Consider the following 19,278-nt stretch of genomic DNA (forward strand, 5'->3'; position numbering starts at 1 on the left):
CGAGGTTTGGCATGCCTTAAAACCAGGTTCAACCCACCACTGTTATTCCCCTTTAAAAGTGTCCTGTACCAAGTCAGGAAGATGGTCATTGTTATAATATTGTTCGTTTCTCTTTGTGTTGCATTTTAACGTTGAGTCGTTTGTGTTTTCTCTTATTTTTGAGATATTGAGATAAGACGTGGCACGGTACTTGTCTATCCCAAATTCATGTATTTGGTATTCATGTTACATTTGTTATTCTCGTGGTGTTTTGTCTGATGATTGGTCTGTTTCTGTTTGTGTTGCGTTTCGGTGTTGTGTCGTTGTTCTCCTCTTATATTTAATGCGTTTCGCTCGGTTTTAGTTTGTTACCCCGATTTTGTTTTTTGTCCATGGATTTATGAGTTTTGAACAGCGGTATACTACTGTTGCCTTTATTTATAATAAGAGAGAATTTAACATTACAAAAAATCGTAACTTTTTTTTCAAGTAGTCACTGAACCATGAAAATGAGGTCAAGGACATTGGACATGTGACTGACAGAAACTTCGTAACATGACGCATCTATATACAAAGTATGAAGCATCCAGGACTTCCACCTTCTAAAATATAAAGTTTTTAAGAAATTAACTAAGCCGACGCCGTAGTCGCCGCCGCCGAATCACTATCCCTATGTCGAGCTTTCTGCAACAAAATTTGCAGGCTCGACAAAAAATTCTGTATAATGGTTTGTTGCGGAATGACGGAATGACGGAATTATGAAATTTGGGAATTACAGAATTTCGGAATTACGGAATTACGGAATTTTGGAATTACGGACAAGGGTAAAACTATATAGCACCGACGACTTCGGTGCGGGGCCATAACAAAAGTTTTCCTCAAACCATGAAAATAAATGAATCCACAGTATATTTAAAGTCATCAATCTTAACTAGAACTGTTACTTAACTCCAAAAAAAGAATCTACTAAGAGACTATTTCCACTTATCACTTTAAACAACATAACTCAGTATACAAATGGATGAGACACAAATTTAACAACTTTGCAATTTTTTCTCTGTCATGTTGCAAGTTTCATTAATGTCTGTTATGACATTAAGCAGGAGTGCCAATCTAACTGCTTTTAGCAAAATATTTCAGAATTTGGCTATTAAAAATATTTGAAAAAATAAAAGTTATATTTTTATTTTTTCTCAACTTCATAGCTAATACCCCTTTAGTTCTGAACTTTGAGTAAAAACTGAATTAAAGTCAATGATGATAATGATGTAATAAATATATGTAAGAGTGACCTCTTTTTTGGCCCAGTGGAGGTTGCTATATCTGATAGGCAATATAGGAAAGGTGTACTGGCATAGGGTTGCTATATCCCCCCCAAGATGATTTCTTTCACGAAGTACAAATGTTATAATTGTGGGTCACATAGACTGAATGTCCAAATATAATTTATAAAAATGACATTTTCTAAAAATCGACCTTAACCTGAAATGGTCCCCTGCTTAGGACCCCTGCTGCCTTTCTTAGCTATTTTAAATTATTAAACATTTAAAACAGTCACAATATTAACCTAGTCTTTAGCTGAGATATTACAGTTAATGAAATGAGAAGTTTATTAGAAATTAAAGTAAGACAGTGCGGTACATTTTCATTCAATTATCTCCTGTTATGAAACTACTTTCATGATATATATATTCTTAAATATCTTATCTCTTATTTCTCTAAGATCCTGGTATTATTTTCTCATTAAAGAGTTTTAGAGTTTCAGAAATATAACAATATATTCTTATTTAAACAAAAATTCCTAGTTGCTTATTTTGTGTTTAGCTTAAAGCTATGTTTTTTTTCTATCAACTATCTCTGTATATATTTTGCTATTGATTGTATTTTTATGTATTTTTACAAACTTAATGAGTCCAAAATAATTTTTTTGGACACAGAGGAGTCTGTATCTGAAGTCACATTGTTGACCCAAATCATGACCTATATATTGAAGTCAATAATTGAAACGTCGTGTTATGTTTACACATTTATAATCATGATCATTATACATGTACATAGATGTAAATATAGAAAGAATTTAATATTGATAAAGATATCATATAAAAAGAAAAATCCACAACGTAAGGATATAGATAAAATCTTAAAATCTAAATTCTTGCTGATTTACAAGTTAAATATACTTTCAAACACAACAGAACTCTGTAATTATCTAGCTTACCTTCCTAATATTAATACAAAATGACAAACAAAAACTGTATCCATGTCTGCACTGTAAATACCAACGGGTTACAAAAATCTGAAAAAAGAAATAGAATTATTGAATGGGCTAATCAACAAAAAATGTGATATAGTATTCCTACAAGAAACGCATTTCACTCAAACCTTAGAACCAAAGCTAAAACAAGAATTCAAAGGTGAAGTAATCTTTAGTAACTGGTTAAGTAATGCAAGAGGGGTTGCCATATGGATAAAAAGCAGATTAAACTTTAAGATTATTGACCAATATAAGGATTCAGAAGGTAGATTCATATTAGTTAATATAGAAATAGATGACAATATATATACATTAGTGAACCTATATGCACCTAATTAATGTAAAATAAGAAACACCTTTTTTAAATCAGTAAAACAATTAATTGAAAATCACAGTATTGGCCAGTTAATAATTGGGGGTGACTTCAATAAGATATACAAAGAAAAAAGTAGGAAATAAAAAATTTGATAAACCAGTTCATAACCTTAAAATGTTAATCAAGAATCTTAAACTAAGTGATGTCTGGAGAATCCACAAGAATTGATTACATTTTAGTAAGTGATGAAGTTAATAAAAATTACATTACATGCGACATAAGACCAATAGTTCTACAACACACTGATCATTACGCTGTTTCATTAAAAATCAACATGAATAGGAACTCAAAAGGGTGAGGTTACTGGAAATTAAATAGCAGCATCCTGGATGATGAACAGTATCAAAAACTTATTTAAAAATTGATTGATAAATATAAAACAAAATCAGAAACATCTCTCAACCTAGATATTTTATGGGATAACTTGAAAGTTGAGGTAAGGGGTTATACCATACAATACTGTAAATTAAAAGCGAATATAAAAAAAGATACTATTGAAATCTTAGAAAATACATTAAAAACCCTATCTGAAGAAATTGATTGTGATAATTATATAAATGAGAAGAAAGTCAACCTAAAAGAAAACATTGAAAAACAATTGGCAAGTTTATATAATGAAAAAATTAAAGGAAATCAAATTAGATCACGCGTAAAATGGCTAGAAGAAGGGGAGAAAAACACATCTTTTTTTCTTGGTTTAGAAAAAACACGGCGAAGTAAAAAAAAACTATAACTCAACTGTATGATGAAAATAATCAAGTAACATATGACCAAAACAAAATACTAAATTTGGAAGTTAATTATTATACTAAATTATATATTTCAACAAAACCCGATACAGAAAAGGTAAAACAATACTTCGAAACTATCAAAGAAAGTAAAATATTAAATGAATCTGAAAGTAATACATGCGAGGGAAACATTACTATAAGTGAATGCACAAAGGCTATATTTAAGATGAAATTAAACAAGGTCCCAGGGCTGGACGGACTGAACGTTGAGTTTTATAGAAATTTTTGGGAACAGATTAAAAATTTCATAGTACCAGTTTTCAACTATTGCTATAAAAAGGGAGAATTAACAAACTCCCAAAAAATTGGAGCCATATCTCTTTTGTTTAAAAAAAATGATCCCCTCTCCCTTGATAACTGTAGACCTATTACATTATTAAACTATGACATTAAATTACTAGCTTATGCCTTAGCGCAACGACTAAAATCAGTACTACCAAAAATCATTCACTCTGATCAAAAGGTTACATAAAAAATAAATACATAGGTTTTAACATAAGACAAATGCAAGACATTATTGATTATTCTGAAAAAAATAATGTAGATTGCGCAATTTTATTTTTAGACTTTACTAAAGCTTTCGACTCACTTGAGTGGTGCTTTATGTTTGAATCTTTAAAAAAAATTGGTTTTAAAAAAGAATTCATAAAATGGGTTGAAACCATGTATACAGACATAAAAGGATGTATTTTAAATAATGGATGGGTGTCTGCCCCCTTCAATACATTTCGTGGGATTAGACAAGGATCTCCGTTATCTTCGTTAATTTTTGTCTTGTGTGTTGAAGTAATGGCAATTAAATTAATAGAAAATAAAGAATTAAAGGATTTAAAATCAAATTAGATGGAAAATCTTGCTCACTAAAAATATGTCAACTGGCAGATGATACTCAATTGTTTTTAAAAACACTCAAAGATATAAGTATTGCCCTTAATATCATTGAAACTTTTGGAAGCCTTTCTGGGCTCAAACTGAATAGAAACAAAACAGAAGGCTTGGCTTGGCAAATATAAAAAGTCAAAAGATAAATTTGAAAATATAAACTGGAAACAAGACCACATTAAAAGTCTAAGAATATATTTTGGATACGATTATCAAGAATGTCAAAAATTAAACACAGAGAAACAAATAGATAAATGTGAAAAATTGATTCAAGGATGGAATAAATGAAACTTAACATTAATCGGAAAAATTACTGTAGTAAAGTCCCTTATTTTACCAAACCTAACATACACAGCATCATGTATGATAATAACCCATGAAATAAAACAAAAGTTTAAAAATTTAATATATAATTTTCTATGGAGCGGAAAAAAAGATAGAATTAAACGCTCTATATTATGTAAACCATATCTTGATGGAGGATTAAACATGATTGATTTAGACTCCTTTATAAAATCCTTGCAAGTTAGATGGGTTTCAAAACTAATAAAAAATGAAAACGATAACTTAAAAATTATTCCAAGATTTTATCTTAATAAATTTGGGAAAGATTTTCTTTTATTCAGAATGAATTTAACAAATGTAAATTTGCTTAATAAAATAGAGTATAAATCCCTGCCTGAATTCTATAAAAAAATAATTGAAACTTGGGTAGAAGTAAAAGGAGGTCAAACTATCACTCCAAACAACTTTCTTGAAGTTAGAAAACAAATTATATGGGGAAATAATCTTATCAAAGGAAATGGGAAATGTCTGTTTTTTCAAAATTGGATTAGCAGTAATATTTTGTACATCAATAATATAATAGATGAAAACGGACACATCTCATCAAAAACTGTACTAAAAAATCTAAAGAACAAACAAGATTGGATTAGAGAATTTTCTTTGGTTAAAAATGCTATACCAAAACACTGGCAAAATATTTTAAAACAAGAAAGCTCTTATAAAACTGTTGTCAATATAAAGAAATCAGTGAACTTAAATATGCTACTAAAACATGAAATTTCACCAGACACAAGCAACAAAGAAATATACACCTCCGTACAAAGTCAATTTTACAAATGATAAACCAACAGGAATTTTAATATGAGAAAGAATTCTGCATAAAAAAATGTCTACAAAATTTAAATCTACATTCAACTTTATTTTTAACTACCTTGAAAACAATAAATTTAAAATGTTTAAATGGAAAATAATGCATTATATATTAGTCTGTAATGAATTACTTTATAAATGGAAAATAGTACAGAGTAGTTTGTGCTTCCATTGTAAGCAACATGATGATTATAAACATTTCTTTTTTTCCTGTTCATATAATGTTCAGTGTTGGCACAAAGTTGACCAGCTTTTAACACTATTAAAAGTTGATAAGCATATATTCAGTCTTGAAAGTTTAGTAACTGGCTATAAAATTGAAGATGAAGATTATTTTGATATGAACTATTTATTAACTATAATTTACTTTTCAATTTTTGCACAAAGTTGACCAGCTTTTAACACCATTAAAAGTTGATAAGCATATATTCAGTCTTGAAAGTTTAGTAACTGGCTATAAAATTGAAGATGAAGATTATTTTGATATGAACTATTTATTAACTATAATTTACTTTTCAATTTATAAAGCACATTACAGGTCTGACAAGAAAGACAAGGTCATTGATATTTTTAAAATATTCCAAAATGAAATCAGGGACATAATTAAAGTTAAAAAAATTAGAAAAAATAAAAATTAGAGAATCATACTTTAAACTTTGGAATATTTCGAATTTTTATAATTGCAAAGCAAATTCAAGCTGTGACCTAGTTAGTTCATGACTGCACATGACATGTGTCCGGTCAGGTGATATGCATCAAGTGAAATTCGCTATTCTACTCTTTTTGTCATGTTTATATATAATTTATCATATCTAGTATAGCTACACTGAATTAGTTTGGTTATTAGTTTACACAATACAATGATTGGATACTGCATTCATGTATCGTTAATTATACCACGTGTACTTTCGATCCTTTTTTTATCTTTGGTTTGATCGCAAAAAAATACCATTACTGGAAAAAATTATGTTGTTTATATAATGTGTAAAAAAAAAAATTGTCTTACCTATTCATTTAAGACTCCTTTTCACAATTACGCGGAGTAAACCAAAAAAAAATTTCGAAATTCTACTCTCGGCTGAACAGTCATGCTGTCAGTATCAAAGATCATCATCAATTTCACGGTTCAGTGAAGCTTCAATAAATAAATCATATACAGTTTGGGTTAAGAAACGTACCGTATTCCGGTATGAAATTGTACTCTGTAGAACTGTTATTATGAATGTAATAAATACAACTAACTTTATAGATATACTTATTGAATATTTTCCCCTAAATATTCAATGATTAATTTAAGGGATACTTAATTGAAGCTGTAGATTGACAGCAAAAGTGCAATAAAACTTTGATAAATTTAAAAAAAAAAAGAAAAAAAAAAAAAAAGAAAAAAATTCCTTACTTTATCATTACTTTATAGAGAAATATACTGCTCCAATAATGCAAACAAATATTTCCATTTGAACTTAACTTAGCACTGTCTAACAAATACACTTTGAAGCTACATCTCTATATTAAGTTAATTCAAGGAAATTATTATATTAAACTACTGTAAGCTACTGCTTTCTTCTTACCTTTTGTAGATTAAGCAATGCTTGCATACAATGATGTCATGTTTGAGGGTTGTGCCATTCTGTACTGTTGAATAATTTTCTCAAAATTTAATCAGTATTTTTTTTTAATGTAACAAAATTTAAGAGTGCAGTTAATTTTTTTTCAGGACAAAATAATGCCCACTCATTTACCACAGACACAACCTACTGATATCTAAGAAAACATACTCTTTTAGGCTTTGTCTTAGGTGCTGGCTGCCCAGCAAACATCTTTTTAAATTCCTCTATTTTACAAGCTTTTATTTTCTGGAACAATGGACTTGGCTGCAAAAAAAAAAATACTTCATGATTCATACTAAATCTATATATAGTGAAACCTGATTAAACCGAACCCTGAATAAACCGGAAACCTGTCTAATCCAAACTTGTTCTGAAGACTAATCATATCACATTTTATGCATTGTGAATCTGAAGAAACCGAATACCTGCCAAAACCGAACAAAATCTTAAGTCCCGAAAGGGTTCGGTTTAGTCAGGTTTTACTGTATATGACCCAAGAAAACATGGCACAACCTATGTCCTTTTCCAAAATATGTTTTCATTTATGTAGATAACACAATAAAGAAATATAGCATAACGCTGTGTTGAAGACCCATTGGTGGCCTTCAGCTGTTGTCTGCTCTTTGGATGTGTTGTTGTCTTTTTAACATATTCCCTATTTCCATTCTCAATTTGAAATAAACAGTAAATTGTAAAAGAATGAAAATTTATACCTAAATGAATTCTCAGGAAAATTAAGTTGACAAGACTTTGTTCTACCGCCAATACTTGTCATTCAAAATTTTGGCATCATAAAGATTAGAGAACTCCAAAAGTACACTACATTTACTGTGGATTCATTTATTTTCGTCACGTGGGTACCAATTTTCATGGATTAAGGAAATCTTACATATTTGTGGATATTTAATTTCGTGGTTTTGCTGAAATCTGAATACAAGACTATAGAAAATTTGCTATTTGTTGAACATTTTATTTCATGGTTTATCTGTTCCCACGAAATCCACGAAAATTGATATCCAACGAATAATAATGAATTTACAGTAAATGAGAAGATGTGTTGTGAGTGCACGTGCCAATGAGACAACTCTCCATCCAAGTGATTAAATGACTAGTGTAAAACAATTAAAACAGGAAAACCAATGGTCTAATCTATATAAAACACATATGAACCACACTAACAAACAACAACCACTGAACAATAGGCTCCTGACTTAGAGTAAGTGCATAAAATAACCTACTTTTAAAATTGCTCTAATTATGTACAAATAGATCTACATTTGATCTCATTGTTCACAAGTAACTGAGATCAACACAACAGCAGCTGAATGACGTGTCCTATACAACTGACATTACAACTTAATATATACATATACTTTTATAAATTGTTAATTGGATGGAGAGTTGTCTCATTGGCACTCATACCCCATCTTCCTATATCTATATATAAGTAAGGTGAAAGTTTCTTACCTTTCCTATTTTATGTCCCGGTGGCAGGTGGCATACAAACTCTCTACATATATATCAAAGTAAGGTGAAAGTTTCTTACCTTTCCTATTTTATGTCCTGGTGGCAGGTGGCATACAAACTCTCTACATATATATCAAAGTAAGGTGAAAGTTTCTTACCTTTCCTATTTTATGTCCTGGTGGCAGGTGGCATTCAAACTCTCTATACACAACATTAGAGTCTGGTGGGGTGTTTAACTGTGTCTGTATAGTCTGACTTGTCTCTGGCATATAGGGTTGTAGTAACACAGACAAAATTTAATTTAATTTAAACATATTTATTTATAGTGGATTGGGAAACAAGTTTTGCAACTTATATTAATCCCTTTCCACTTTGCGGGTGCGAGTGCTGCCTTGTAGCGGCATTAGCCTACTCTTTTTCGAAATCTACAAGGGTGTCTTTAACGTGCAAGAGATGTGGCTCTCTCTTAACACGGGCCAGCCATTTATCGTCCCCGTCCGACGGACTATCATCGTTTCCTCAAGACCATACTTGCAAATGGTGTCAAGGGAGAGCCGAAAATTGGGTTCCTGAAATTTTCATCCCAAACGGGAATCGAACCAGGAACCTTTGTGTTAGTAGTCCGATGCACTAACCACTACACCACAGACAAAAGATTGGCAATGTTGACAGCTAAACTAACAACTGTTCCCGATCTTGACCTAAAGATAAGAGTATACAACTTAAAGGTGGATCAGGGAAAATAGCTAGTTCATTTATATATTTCAGATTTTAGTATGACGTTCATTATTACTGAACTGGGAAATTTTTTTGTTTAGGGGCAAGCTGAAGTACGGCTCCTGGTGCAGGATTTTTCTCATGGTGTTGAAACCCATTGGTGGCCTTCAACTGTTTTCTGCTCTTTGGTGTGGTTGTTGTCTCTTTGACACATTCCCCATTTCCATTCTCAATTTTTTATCTATATGTAACCTCTTTATATAAAGTAATAGTTGTTGCAGTATTAACATATTTTATCAATTTTGTCATCTTGGGTTGTAAAATCAATACAAATAACACATAACAATCAAAAACAAGTTACTGTCCATGTTCACATTAATCCATCTATAAATTTCCAAATTATACAATTTCTCGTTTATTAGCTGGTAATAATAACAAATAGACACATGTAAATAACTTACTTGTCGTCTGCGCTACCTTTAACTAAGACCCATGGTTTGTTAGACTGCATGAACTAGTTCCCTAATCTGGATATGCTCATTATGTTACGTATGGAGTCTCTCAATCTAAAATACAGGAATGCAACTGTGACTTTTATAGCAAAAAAAAATCAATTTGATTTGTTGGTAAAATCATAAGCATGATGTTTTAATTTGAAAACACATTTTATCTTAAAGTATTTCTCTGAAAGTTTTAGGTTTTTATTGAAAGAGCTTTTTTTCTCTCTTTTTTTTGGTAAAAAAAAATGAACACATTTTTCAATTTGCATTTGCACTGCTAACATTGTTGATCATTGTTAACCGACTGTGCTTTGCTGTCAATTTGTAAGATAAAATATCTTACCATTTAAAGTGTTATAACTGATGAAATAACCTACAGGTCCTCAGAATTTGACTTATATGTAGTTCGAACTCACATTGCCTGTTCCATATTATCAATGTATGTTTGTAATTCCCTGTTTATAAGGGCCAACCGCTCCTTATCTTCATCTCTAAGATTCATTTCCTGGATAACTCCACAACATTTGTCACTGAGAAACTTCAACCCCCTAGCAAAATTTTTTTTTTAATCTTACTGTTAACATCAAATATATAAATGTCTTTTTTGTGAACAAAAAAAAAACCATTCCTATTGTCATTTTTTTATTTTTTTATATATTGTTTGAACATCATGCATTTCATATAGTATTTGTTTTTTTAAATAACTATATTGAGTAACCTGAATGCATTCAATGGCCTTTGTTAGTCTTGTATTATTTTTAATTTTAGTTTTTTGTGTATAATTAGGAGTTTAGTATGGCGTTCATTATCACAGAACAGGTATATATATTTGTTTAGGGGCCAGCTGAAGGATGCCTCCGGGTGCAGGAATTTCTTGCTGCATTGAAGACCTATTGGTGACCTTCTGCTGTTGTCTGTTCTGTGGTCGGGTGATTGTCTCTTTGACACATTCACTATTTCCATTCTCAATTTTAATGTATAGGATAAAGTAATTTTCTTCTTTTACTATTAAATGTAGGGCTATGTCTTTTGATTTACTTTTTTCTACAATGTTATGATAATCACTGATTTTACTTTTAAATTATTCCACATCTTGACTTCTGGTTTGAATACATACTTAATGTCTTAGATTCAGATTCTTTTACCTGTTAATGAAGTTTCCAAGATTGTTTAGAAGTTCACTGTTATTTTTCAACAAGAAATCATCCCAACTGAAGCTGCTATCCTGCAATGAATATGAGCCTTTAAAATTATAACTTTGATGTAATCGGTACAAACTTCTAAAACAACTTTATTTATTAACACAAGTGTCCATTAAAAATGTATTCAAGTGTCATTTCATAATTCATATTTTTTTAACAGCCTTTGTCTAACCTATAACTAAATTAAATTGAACTAATTGCTATAAACCAAAATTATAAATTTCCAACAAGTTCCTGTTTACTGTAAATTTAGAAACTACTGCCAGGTTTTTAATAATGCTAATAATGCCACTGGTTGAGTTTTGCAATATTTAGAACTTGCATTCTGATATTGGATACATATATCTGTTAGCAGCTTTTCCTGCACTCCCAATAATTAATTGTGTATATTTGTCCATTCTTCAAAAATTGCAATTATAAATGTATGCAATAATTTTAGAATCTACAATGTATATCAAATATAAAATAAATCATTACTGTAAAAAAAAAAATATTGATCTTTATTTGTAATGTTTCTTGTGCATGGATTGAACAGACAAGCTCAGTAATAACAGGCTTATGGTACAGCAGTGTCCCTCTAAACTAAGAATATATCCTCTTACTTGATGATAAAGCTTCATACAGAATATGAATGAATTTTACCTGTGATTCTGGCCTGACATACAGTAAGTAAAATCTGAAGATATCAGCAGGTAGCCCTGTGTCATTGGTTTGGTTTCCAAACACACCTGTTCCACGACTTCTGGAAAATTTGCCATCTTCGTAGTTCAGGTACTCTAGTGGAAGAAAAGAAAATTATCTTTATATGATATCAAATTATAACTTTCAATGTCATTAACAAGTTACTGTAGATTCATTATTATTCGTTGGATACCAATTTTAGTGAATTTCGTGGGTACAGATGAGCTACAAAATTGAATGTTCAAACGAATGATAAAATTTTCTATTAGGTCTGTATGAAAACTTAGGCAAAACCATGAAATTAAATATACATGAAAGTTTTCATTCATCCATGAAATTTGGTACCCAAGCTGGTCCCTAAACAAAAATGTGATACTCAACCAATTGCATTTATGAAAACTTCATGATTAGTTCTGAATTTACAGTATCAAGTTGATATAATTAAAACTGTGGCCTTGAAATCAGCAAACAAATTATAAAAAAGTTCCAGTTTTTAACTTCATAGAAATATGTCTACCACCAAACAATTTTTTTTTTAATTTTTCATTATCAAGAGGTTAATATGTGAGTCATTCACTTTTATTAAATCTGGAAAATTTCTTTAAAAAACATATTCTAAAGATTATTGTCCTGCTAAATGTTATATTTTATTCATTATCACATTTCTGAAGGAAACTTAACCATTCAATTTATACAAACAAGCCACAACCAGTGAAAAAATTCCATCAAGGAATTGAAATTAAAAATAAAATATATATCACTAGTAAAAACTGAGATGTTTCCCTTGTCATGAAACATTATTGAAGGTGTTAGGTAGGTGGATGGCGGGTGGTAAATTAAATAATAGCACTGTAAAACTATATCAACTAGTCAAGCCTGCTATGAACCAAGAAAGTGATTATACAAAGACCATGCATATGGCTTCACACACAGATAGGGTACATCAATCAACAATGGGAGGAGTCTGGCCTCACTGACCTTTAGATAATGTACTAATTGTTGTGTAATTATTTTCTATAAGATCTGGTATCATAATCTGCATTTCTTCACCAACTGTGATTGTTTATGACATGTATCTGATTAAGAAAAGATTAGAGTGTGCCTCCTAGTGAGATTCCAGTTGTAACTTCAAAGTGTCAAATGCCAGGGATTTAACCTCAAGATGTACCAAGTGGTCTGTGTATGTTAATTAAAAGTATCAATAATGTCAGCATCTTTATTATCACATTAATTATTAAGTGTAAGCTGGAATGTCAGTTTGTATAAACAGTACTTATATTATTCTATATAAGTACCATATTTATACAAACAAGCCAAGTTTGTAATCTGTTGTCTCCTATTGTTATTCTTTTCTGTAGTCTCCTATTTGTTTTTCTAAGTGTAATGTTTTATATTCATTGAGTCTCATAAAGTGAAATATTGTTTCTGTACTTTTAGTATGATGTTGTATAATTTGTATAGTTGTTGGAGTGAGTGGTTGCCAATACTTCTTGTCTTTGCTCTAGTGTCAGTGATCAAAACATTTCAGGTCACCAGTGGCAGGCTTACTAAATTTTTAGAGACACAAATTTATTTACCTTTCCCAAGATCAAGGCATCAATAAGCAAGCCTTCCATTGATAAGATGAAATGTTTAATGATCACATCAACTTATATTTTAACAGGTGTAACTTTTGAGGTAAAATTTTTTCTTCTGTTTGTACTAATGAGCAAGTCTTGACTCTACACTTACTCAAAGTAAAACTCTCATAATAGAACAAATCTCAATTAAAGTCCAGATCTCATCCTTGTAATTGAGCAAATACCAGCTCCGAAAAACAATACCAAATGTAACATAAGGGATATCTGTGTGTAAACCAAAACATGGTCTTAGCAAATCATACTGGCTTAAAGCAGAAAGATATATTAGAATGAATAATAATTTTATTATAAAAAACAATTAATCAATCTGGTTTTGGCCTTAGGGAAACACTCAGCATATAAAACAATTTTGAGTTCCTGCCAGAGCAAGTCAGCTTGCAACCTCCAGTGTGAGGAAGAACCTGCCTGCCCGACAATACGCCAGCCGGGGAATGTGAAGCAAGGGTTCTCCACTTAGGTGATGAGACTAGGCGTCTCATCTGCAGCCGGTGTGTGCAAGGTCTGCATGGGGATAGCCCATGTACTTGTGAAGTAGCAGGGGTCTATCAAACTGGCGCTGGAATAAATTTGATAAAATTTTTCCTCGAAATGCTTGGGGATGAATGAAATTTTAGAAATAACCAGTGATAAAATTCCATCAAGGTCCAAAAACTCAGATGGAAACAGCTGAGTGCCCTTCAAGGATTTAGGATTAAGATTTTTTCACCTTCAATAAAGTCATGAGAAAGAAAAAAAAAATATATATATAAAAAATAACAATGGAAAAATCTATGTACATGAATGTGTAGATCTGCATTCTAAAAACATTATTATGTTCATGTTAATATTTTCCTAACAATTCTTGTGCATATTTAATTGAAGTAGATGACACTCTTATATACCTGCAGTAACTATCAGAGGACCAGCGTCCTAGTGTTTTGACCAAATGGTCTTCAATATGTGCTTTACCTGCAGTAGTGGCAGCTCCTATGCGTAGGCTATGACCATTATAGTGATCAGGATTGAAGCCACATATACTAAGTACTTGTTTTATACAATTAATGAAATAATTCCTTTCTAATGCCAAAGCATTTTGTGAGATAAAAAGTGGATCAGATGGGAGACCTTGTTTAAGACTCTCTCTAACTTGTAAATATTTGACTAAGATTTTAAAAGGACAAATTTGATTTTTTACTTTATGGAGTTGAATATCTACACCTTTCCTGAAAGGGTCTGTTTTAGACTGTTTCAATTTCAAAATTATCATATCTTTATGCAAAATAATATCTCCAATACATAAATTAACAGATGGGTCAAATTGGTTGGCTTTCAAGACAGTAAATTCTCCACATCTCATAAAGCCATAAAAACCTACAGTACATACTGCTTCTAGCATTAAATCAATGAAAGGGGTAAACACACCTTGCCTTAGACGAAATATAATTTTCTCTAAAATTTCGAAAGTGATAGGTAATCTTTTCTTGTTATTTGGTTTTTGAAGTTTTTTGACAGAGTTCAAAATGTAGGAGAGTCTATCTAAGGGTGTGTTGTTGTCAGATTCTAAGGGATCCTTACAATTATTTTTTAAATATTTGTATCTTATTCCACATAAATACAATTTTATGGTAGAATACTGTAGTTTCAAAAAATGAAAACAATATGCAGTAAAATAAATCAAAATGTCTTCTGAAATAGGTGGTAGGTAATTAAATTTAAAATTGTTCAGCAACGTAAATCTCTCAAAATGTTTAAATCCAGTTTCATATGCACTTCTTGTTTTGCTTGCAATAGCAATATCCCAAAGTTGATGAACTATTTTGTTCAGGACCACATTACTTCTGAACTGGGTGGGCACTGATGAGGTTGAAGTGCTGCATTTGGAGCCAGCCTGCGGAAACGATCCATCTGAAATCGAGACAAAGCGTCACTTATTTCATTTCATATCCTGGTACATGTTTTGCACTGAAATGAAAGTTATATTTACAGGCACACCATGTTAATTGTCGCATTAAACTCATGATCTGTAAGCATTTAGATCGACCTTTTTTCACTATTGCAACTGTTGCCTCATTATCACACCAGAAAAGAATACGTTTTTTAGACCACTTGGAACCCCATAGAATAGCTGCCACTACAATAGGATACAGTTCCAGGAAAGCCATTGAATATTTTTTCTCATCTGGTAATTCCAAATTTCCTGACCATGAAGAAGAAAACCATTCTCCTTGATGATAACCGCCGAAGCCTTTAGTTGATGATGCATCTGTAAAGAGTTCCATGTCGAAGCTTGAAATGTAATCTTTATTGTAAAACATATTTACTCCATTCCAATTGCTAAGAAAACGCAACCAAAAGTATAAATCTGTTCGGCACTCCTTAGTTAGGTGAACATAATGGTGCAGATCATTGACGGTACAGGACAGATTAATAAGATATGAAACAAAGGTTCGACCAGGAAGAATCACCCTTGAAGCAAAATTTAAATGACCTAAAAGCTGTAAAAGTTCCCTTTTAGTGCATTTTCTTTTCCTATAAATTTTTGAGATGAACTCACAAATAAGTTCAACTTTATTAGTTGGTAGTCGAGCTTCCATTTTTTCAGTGTCCAGTATAATACCCAGATACTCCAAACATTTGACAGGACCTATAGTTTTGTGGCTAGCTACTGGTATGTTAAGCTTTTTAAAAATCATCATCATAATTGCCATTGTTCTTTCTCCATCTGCTGATGGTGAATCTGCTGATGGTGAATCAATGGTCAAAAAGTCATCAAGCAAATGTAATATGTTTAGAATTTTGTAATTTTGTGTTGCTATGTGGCAAATAGCTTGGGACACATGATCAAAAATTTTTGGGCTGGAACGACAACCAAAGGTTAATCTAACAAAAAAATAATACATCTCACACCATTTTATACAGAAAAATGGCCACTGGCTTGGAAAGATAGGACAAATTTTGAATGCGTCTGATATATCGAATTTACAAAGCCAGGAGTTCCTTCCTAGACGCAAAATTATATCGATGGCATCATCTATCTTGACATAGGACATTGAACAATTATTTTTATCAATCAAATCATTTATGCTTGAATGTTCATCATCATTGTGAGGGGAGGATAAATCTAATATTAAGCGTTTTTTGTTTGAGTATTTCCCCTCTGCTATCCCTATGGGACTTACCCTATAATTCTGAAAGGGGAGGTTGTTAAAAGGCCCATACATGTATCCTCTCTCTACCTCAACTGATATTAAGGCACTTGTAATTTCTGGTTGTGACCTTGCTGAAAAACTATTTCTGCATTCTTTAGTAGATAAATTTACTTCTGATATCATAGTATCAAAACCCTTTCGTAGACCATTGCATACATATTTTACAAACGATTTTTCAGGATAACTAAATAGTTCAATTTCGAGCTTATCCACATTAATAGGGGAAGTAGCTTCCTTTGGAAAGTCCTCTAATACTAGTCATTTTTTAAAATGTTTCCCACTATTCTGAGATGAAATAGGTAAAAGGGGTTTCGCAAGTGAATTCTGTTCTCCACCTTTGTTTGAGACTCTGCAATTTGGTAGGGAGTGGTTAGATAGGTTACACTTAGAACAGACATGCCTATAGGAACAGTTGATCCTTGTGCACCCCCTGGCAGTGTTGAAATTGTTGCAAACCTCTTCCCCCTTGAAATATACACGTGTTCTGCCATTTTTGTCTAACTTATCCGATGAAGGACCTGAATCAATGGAAGCTTCAAACTGCCTTGAATTTTTGTTAAAATGTGACTGGTAATTCCCAGAAGTTTGTAGTGAACAGAAAGCTGTGGTATGATCTGCCATATTACAGATTTTACAAATGTTTATGCTAGCCCCAGCTGTAACCAAATTTAAAATATCACGATCCCTTTTACTCCAATCAATTTTTACAAACTTTTCTCTTAACAGCTTTTGCAGAGAACATTTTATGGTAATCATAAAATTTATCTCCAAAAAAGTTGCATATATCAATGATGTCGTCTTGATATGCGTCCAATTCGGCACGCCTATCTGGGAAAACAGTTGTCATAACCCTTTTAAATTTTCCAAAAGCCCTAATAAATTCCTGCAAAGACAACTTTCTGTTCAAACGTGGATCAGGCTTTCCTGAAACATTTAATTCTATACCATTAGCCAAAATATTATTTGTTTGGGGGCATTCATATTTTGGTATTAACAGAGATGCCAAGTTAATATCCTTACCCTCAATGATCTGTTTTTGAAGAATAGGAGAAATGATATCCACATTTGAAAAAGAATCTGAACGCACTCCTTGAAATCCATGTTGAGTAGATGAGTCTCGGGCATCTAACTGCTGTACGGTTGGAGACGGATAAATCAAATCCTGTTGTAATCCTGTTTGAAATATGGGAATATTCGGAACTTGATCCATGTGATTAGTTGTAGAACTTTGAGCTTTATACCATTGCTGAAGGTTGAATCCACTGCTGTCAGTATTAGTCCCTTTGTTTAAATTCTGGTTAAAATGATTCAAACTTTGTTGAAAGCCACTGAAACAATGTGCCAGCATGGTAGACATTGTAGCCATACTGTTGAAATTAGAGTTCTGCATTGGAATGTCATTGGTAATTCCACCTGTATTGTTGCTTGTTACTTGATGGTTTACACTCATTGTGTCCTGTTCTGCCAAGGAAGTATTGGGAACAGGAATATTGTTTATGTCCAAAGAGGCTAAGGGTTGTACATTTGTCCCACTGTCTGTTACAGCTACTTCAGGTTCTGTACTCAACAGATTGGATGTATCATTGTCAGAAATAGTCCTGTTTTGTTGAATTTGTGGTGTAGTAATCCCACTTGTGTTAGAATTTTCGATATATAGTTGTTTTAATACCGATTTGGGTAAAGAACTTGGAGTTTGTATGCCTTTTTTGTCCAATTCTTCTCGAAATTTTTGTGAAGTCCAGTTGGATGGATTGTTTAAATCCCATTGTCTATCAGAAATAGCTGAATTTGCATATGAAGTAACTCTATTCCTTCTTGTGCGAACACCTTTTCCTCTGCCAGACATTATGTCACGAGTGAATAAAGTAATCCAAGTTATAAGTAGTTGTTTAAATTGAAATAAATTAAATAATAGCACTGTAAAACTATATCAACTAGTCAAGCCTGCTATGAACCAAGAAAGTGATTATACAAAGACCATGCATATGGCTTCACACACAGATAGGGTACATCAATCAACAATGGGAGGAGTCTGGCCTCACTGACCTTTAGATAATGTACTAATTGTTGTGTAATTATTTTCTATAAGATCTGGTATCATAATCTGCATTTCTTCACCAACTGTGATTGTTTATGACATGTATCTGATTAAGAAAAGATTAGAGTGTGCCTCCTAGTGAGATTCCAGTTGTAACTTCAAAGTGTCAAATGCCAGGGATTTAACCTCAAGATGTACCAAGTGGTCTGTGTATGTTAATTAAAAGTATCAATAATGTCAGCATCTTTATTATCACATTAATTATTAAGTGTAAGCTGGAATGTCAGTTTGTATAAACAGTACTTATATTATTCTATATAAGTACCATATTAACACTTTTAACTGGAAACCTTTATTTGCATTTTCTTTTTTATAAATATTAATCTTTTAAAGTAATATATATTTAAACAATATACACATTGTGTGCTTGGATAATTTAAAGGGCCTTCAATATTATTAGTGTATGTTTTAGCAGGAAAAAATGCTGTTTAGGCAACAAAAAAATAACTGCTTGATTCCTCGTGTATAAACCATTTTATCACCAGATAATTTATTCAATAAAGCGAGAAAAAAAAATCATATTTAAGTGAGGAAAAAAAAATCTTATTGTTAACCGGTACCCATTTATTAGATAAAATAAAAGAATCATGACAAATTACAATGTCAAAACAGCAAATTGTCTTTTGACATGTTCATAATTGCAACAACCAATACGGTGGCCTTCAGATCAGCAACCATATTATATACCATTTTTTAACTTCTGAGTCATATGTCACCAAACAATTAGCATTTTCTTTT

The 19,278-nt window shown here is 31.7% G+C and overlaps 1 protein-coding gene and 1 pseudogene across 1 annotated transcript; both read right to left on the minus strand.

Annotated features, from left to right (window-relative positions):
- Nucleotides 1-7,191: 7,191 nt before the first annotated feature.
- The window catches only part of LOC134692364 (methionine--tRNA ligase, cytoplasmic-like), a 62,892-nt pseudogene continuing 50,805 nt past the window's right edge, over nt 7,192-19,278 (minus strand).
- Nucleotides 13,939-18,765, minus strand: LOC134693489 (uncharacterized). The gene is made up of 3 exons (XM_063554323.1): nt 17,151-18,765; nt 15,788-15,970; nt 13,939-15,138 (listed from the first exon to the last, which is right to left on the minus strand). Exons 1-3 carry the CDS (start codon nt 18,286-18,288, stop codon nt 14,075-14,077), a joined length of 2,385 nt encoding a protein of 794 aa, XP_063410393.1. The 5' UTR covers nt 18,289-18,765; the 3' UTR covers nt 13,939-14,074.

Source organism: Mytilus trossulus, chromosome 12 (genome assembly GCF_036588685.1).
Source record: "Mytilus trossulus isolate FHL-02 chromosome 12, PNRI_Mtr1.1.1.hap1, whole genome shotgun sequence".
NCBI lineage: Eukaryota > Metazoa > Mollusca > Bivalvia > Mytilida > Mytilidae > Mytilus > Mytilus trossulus.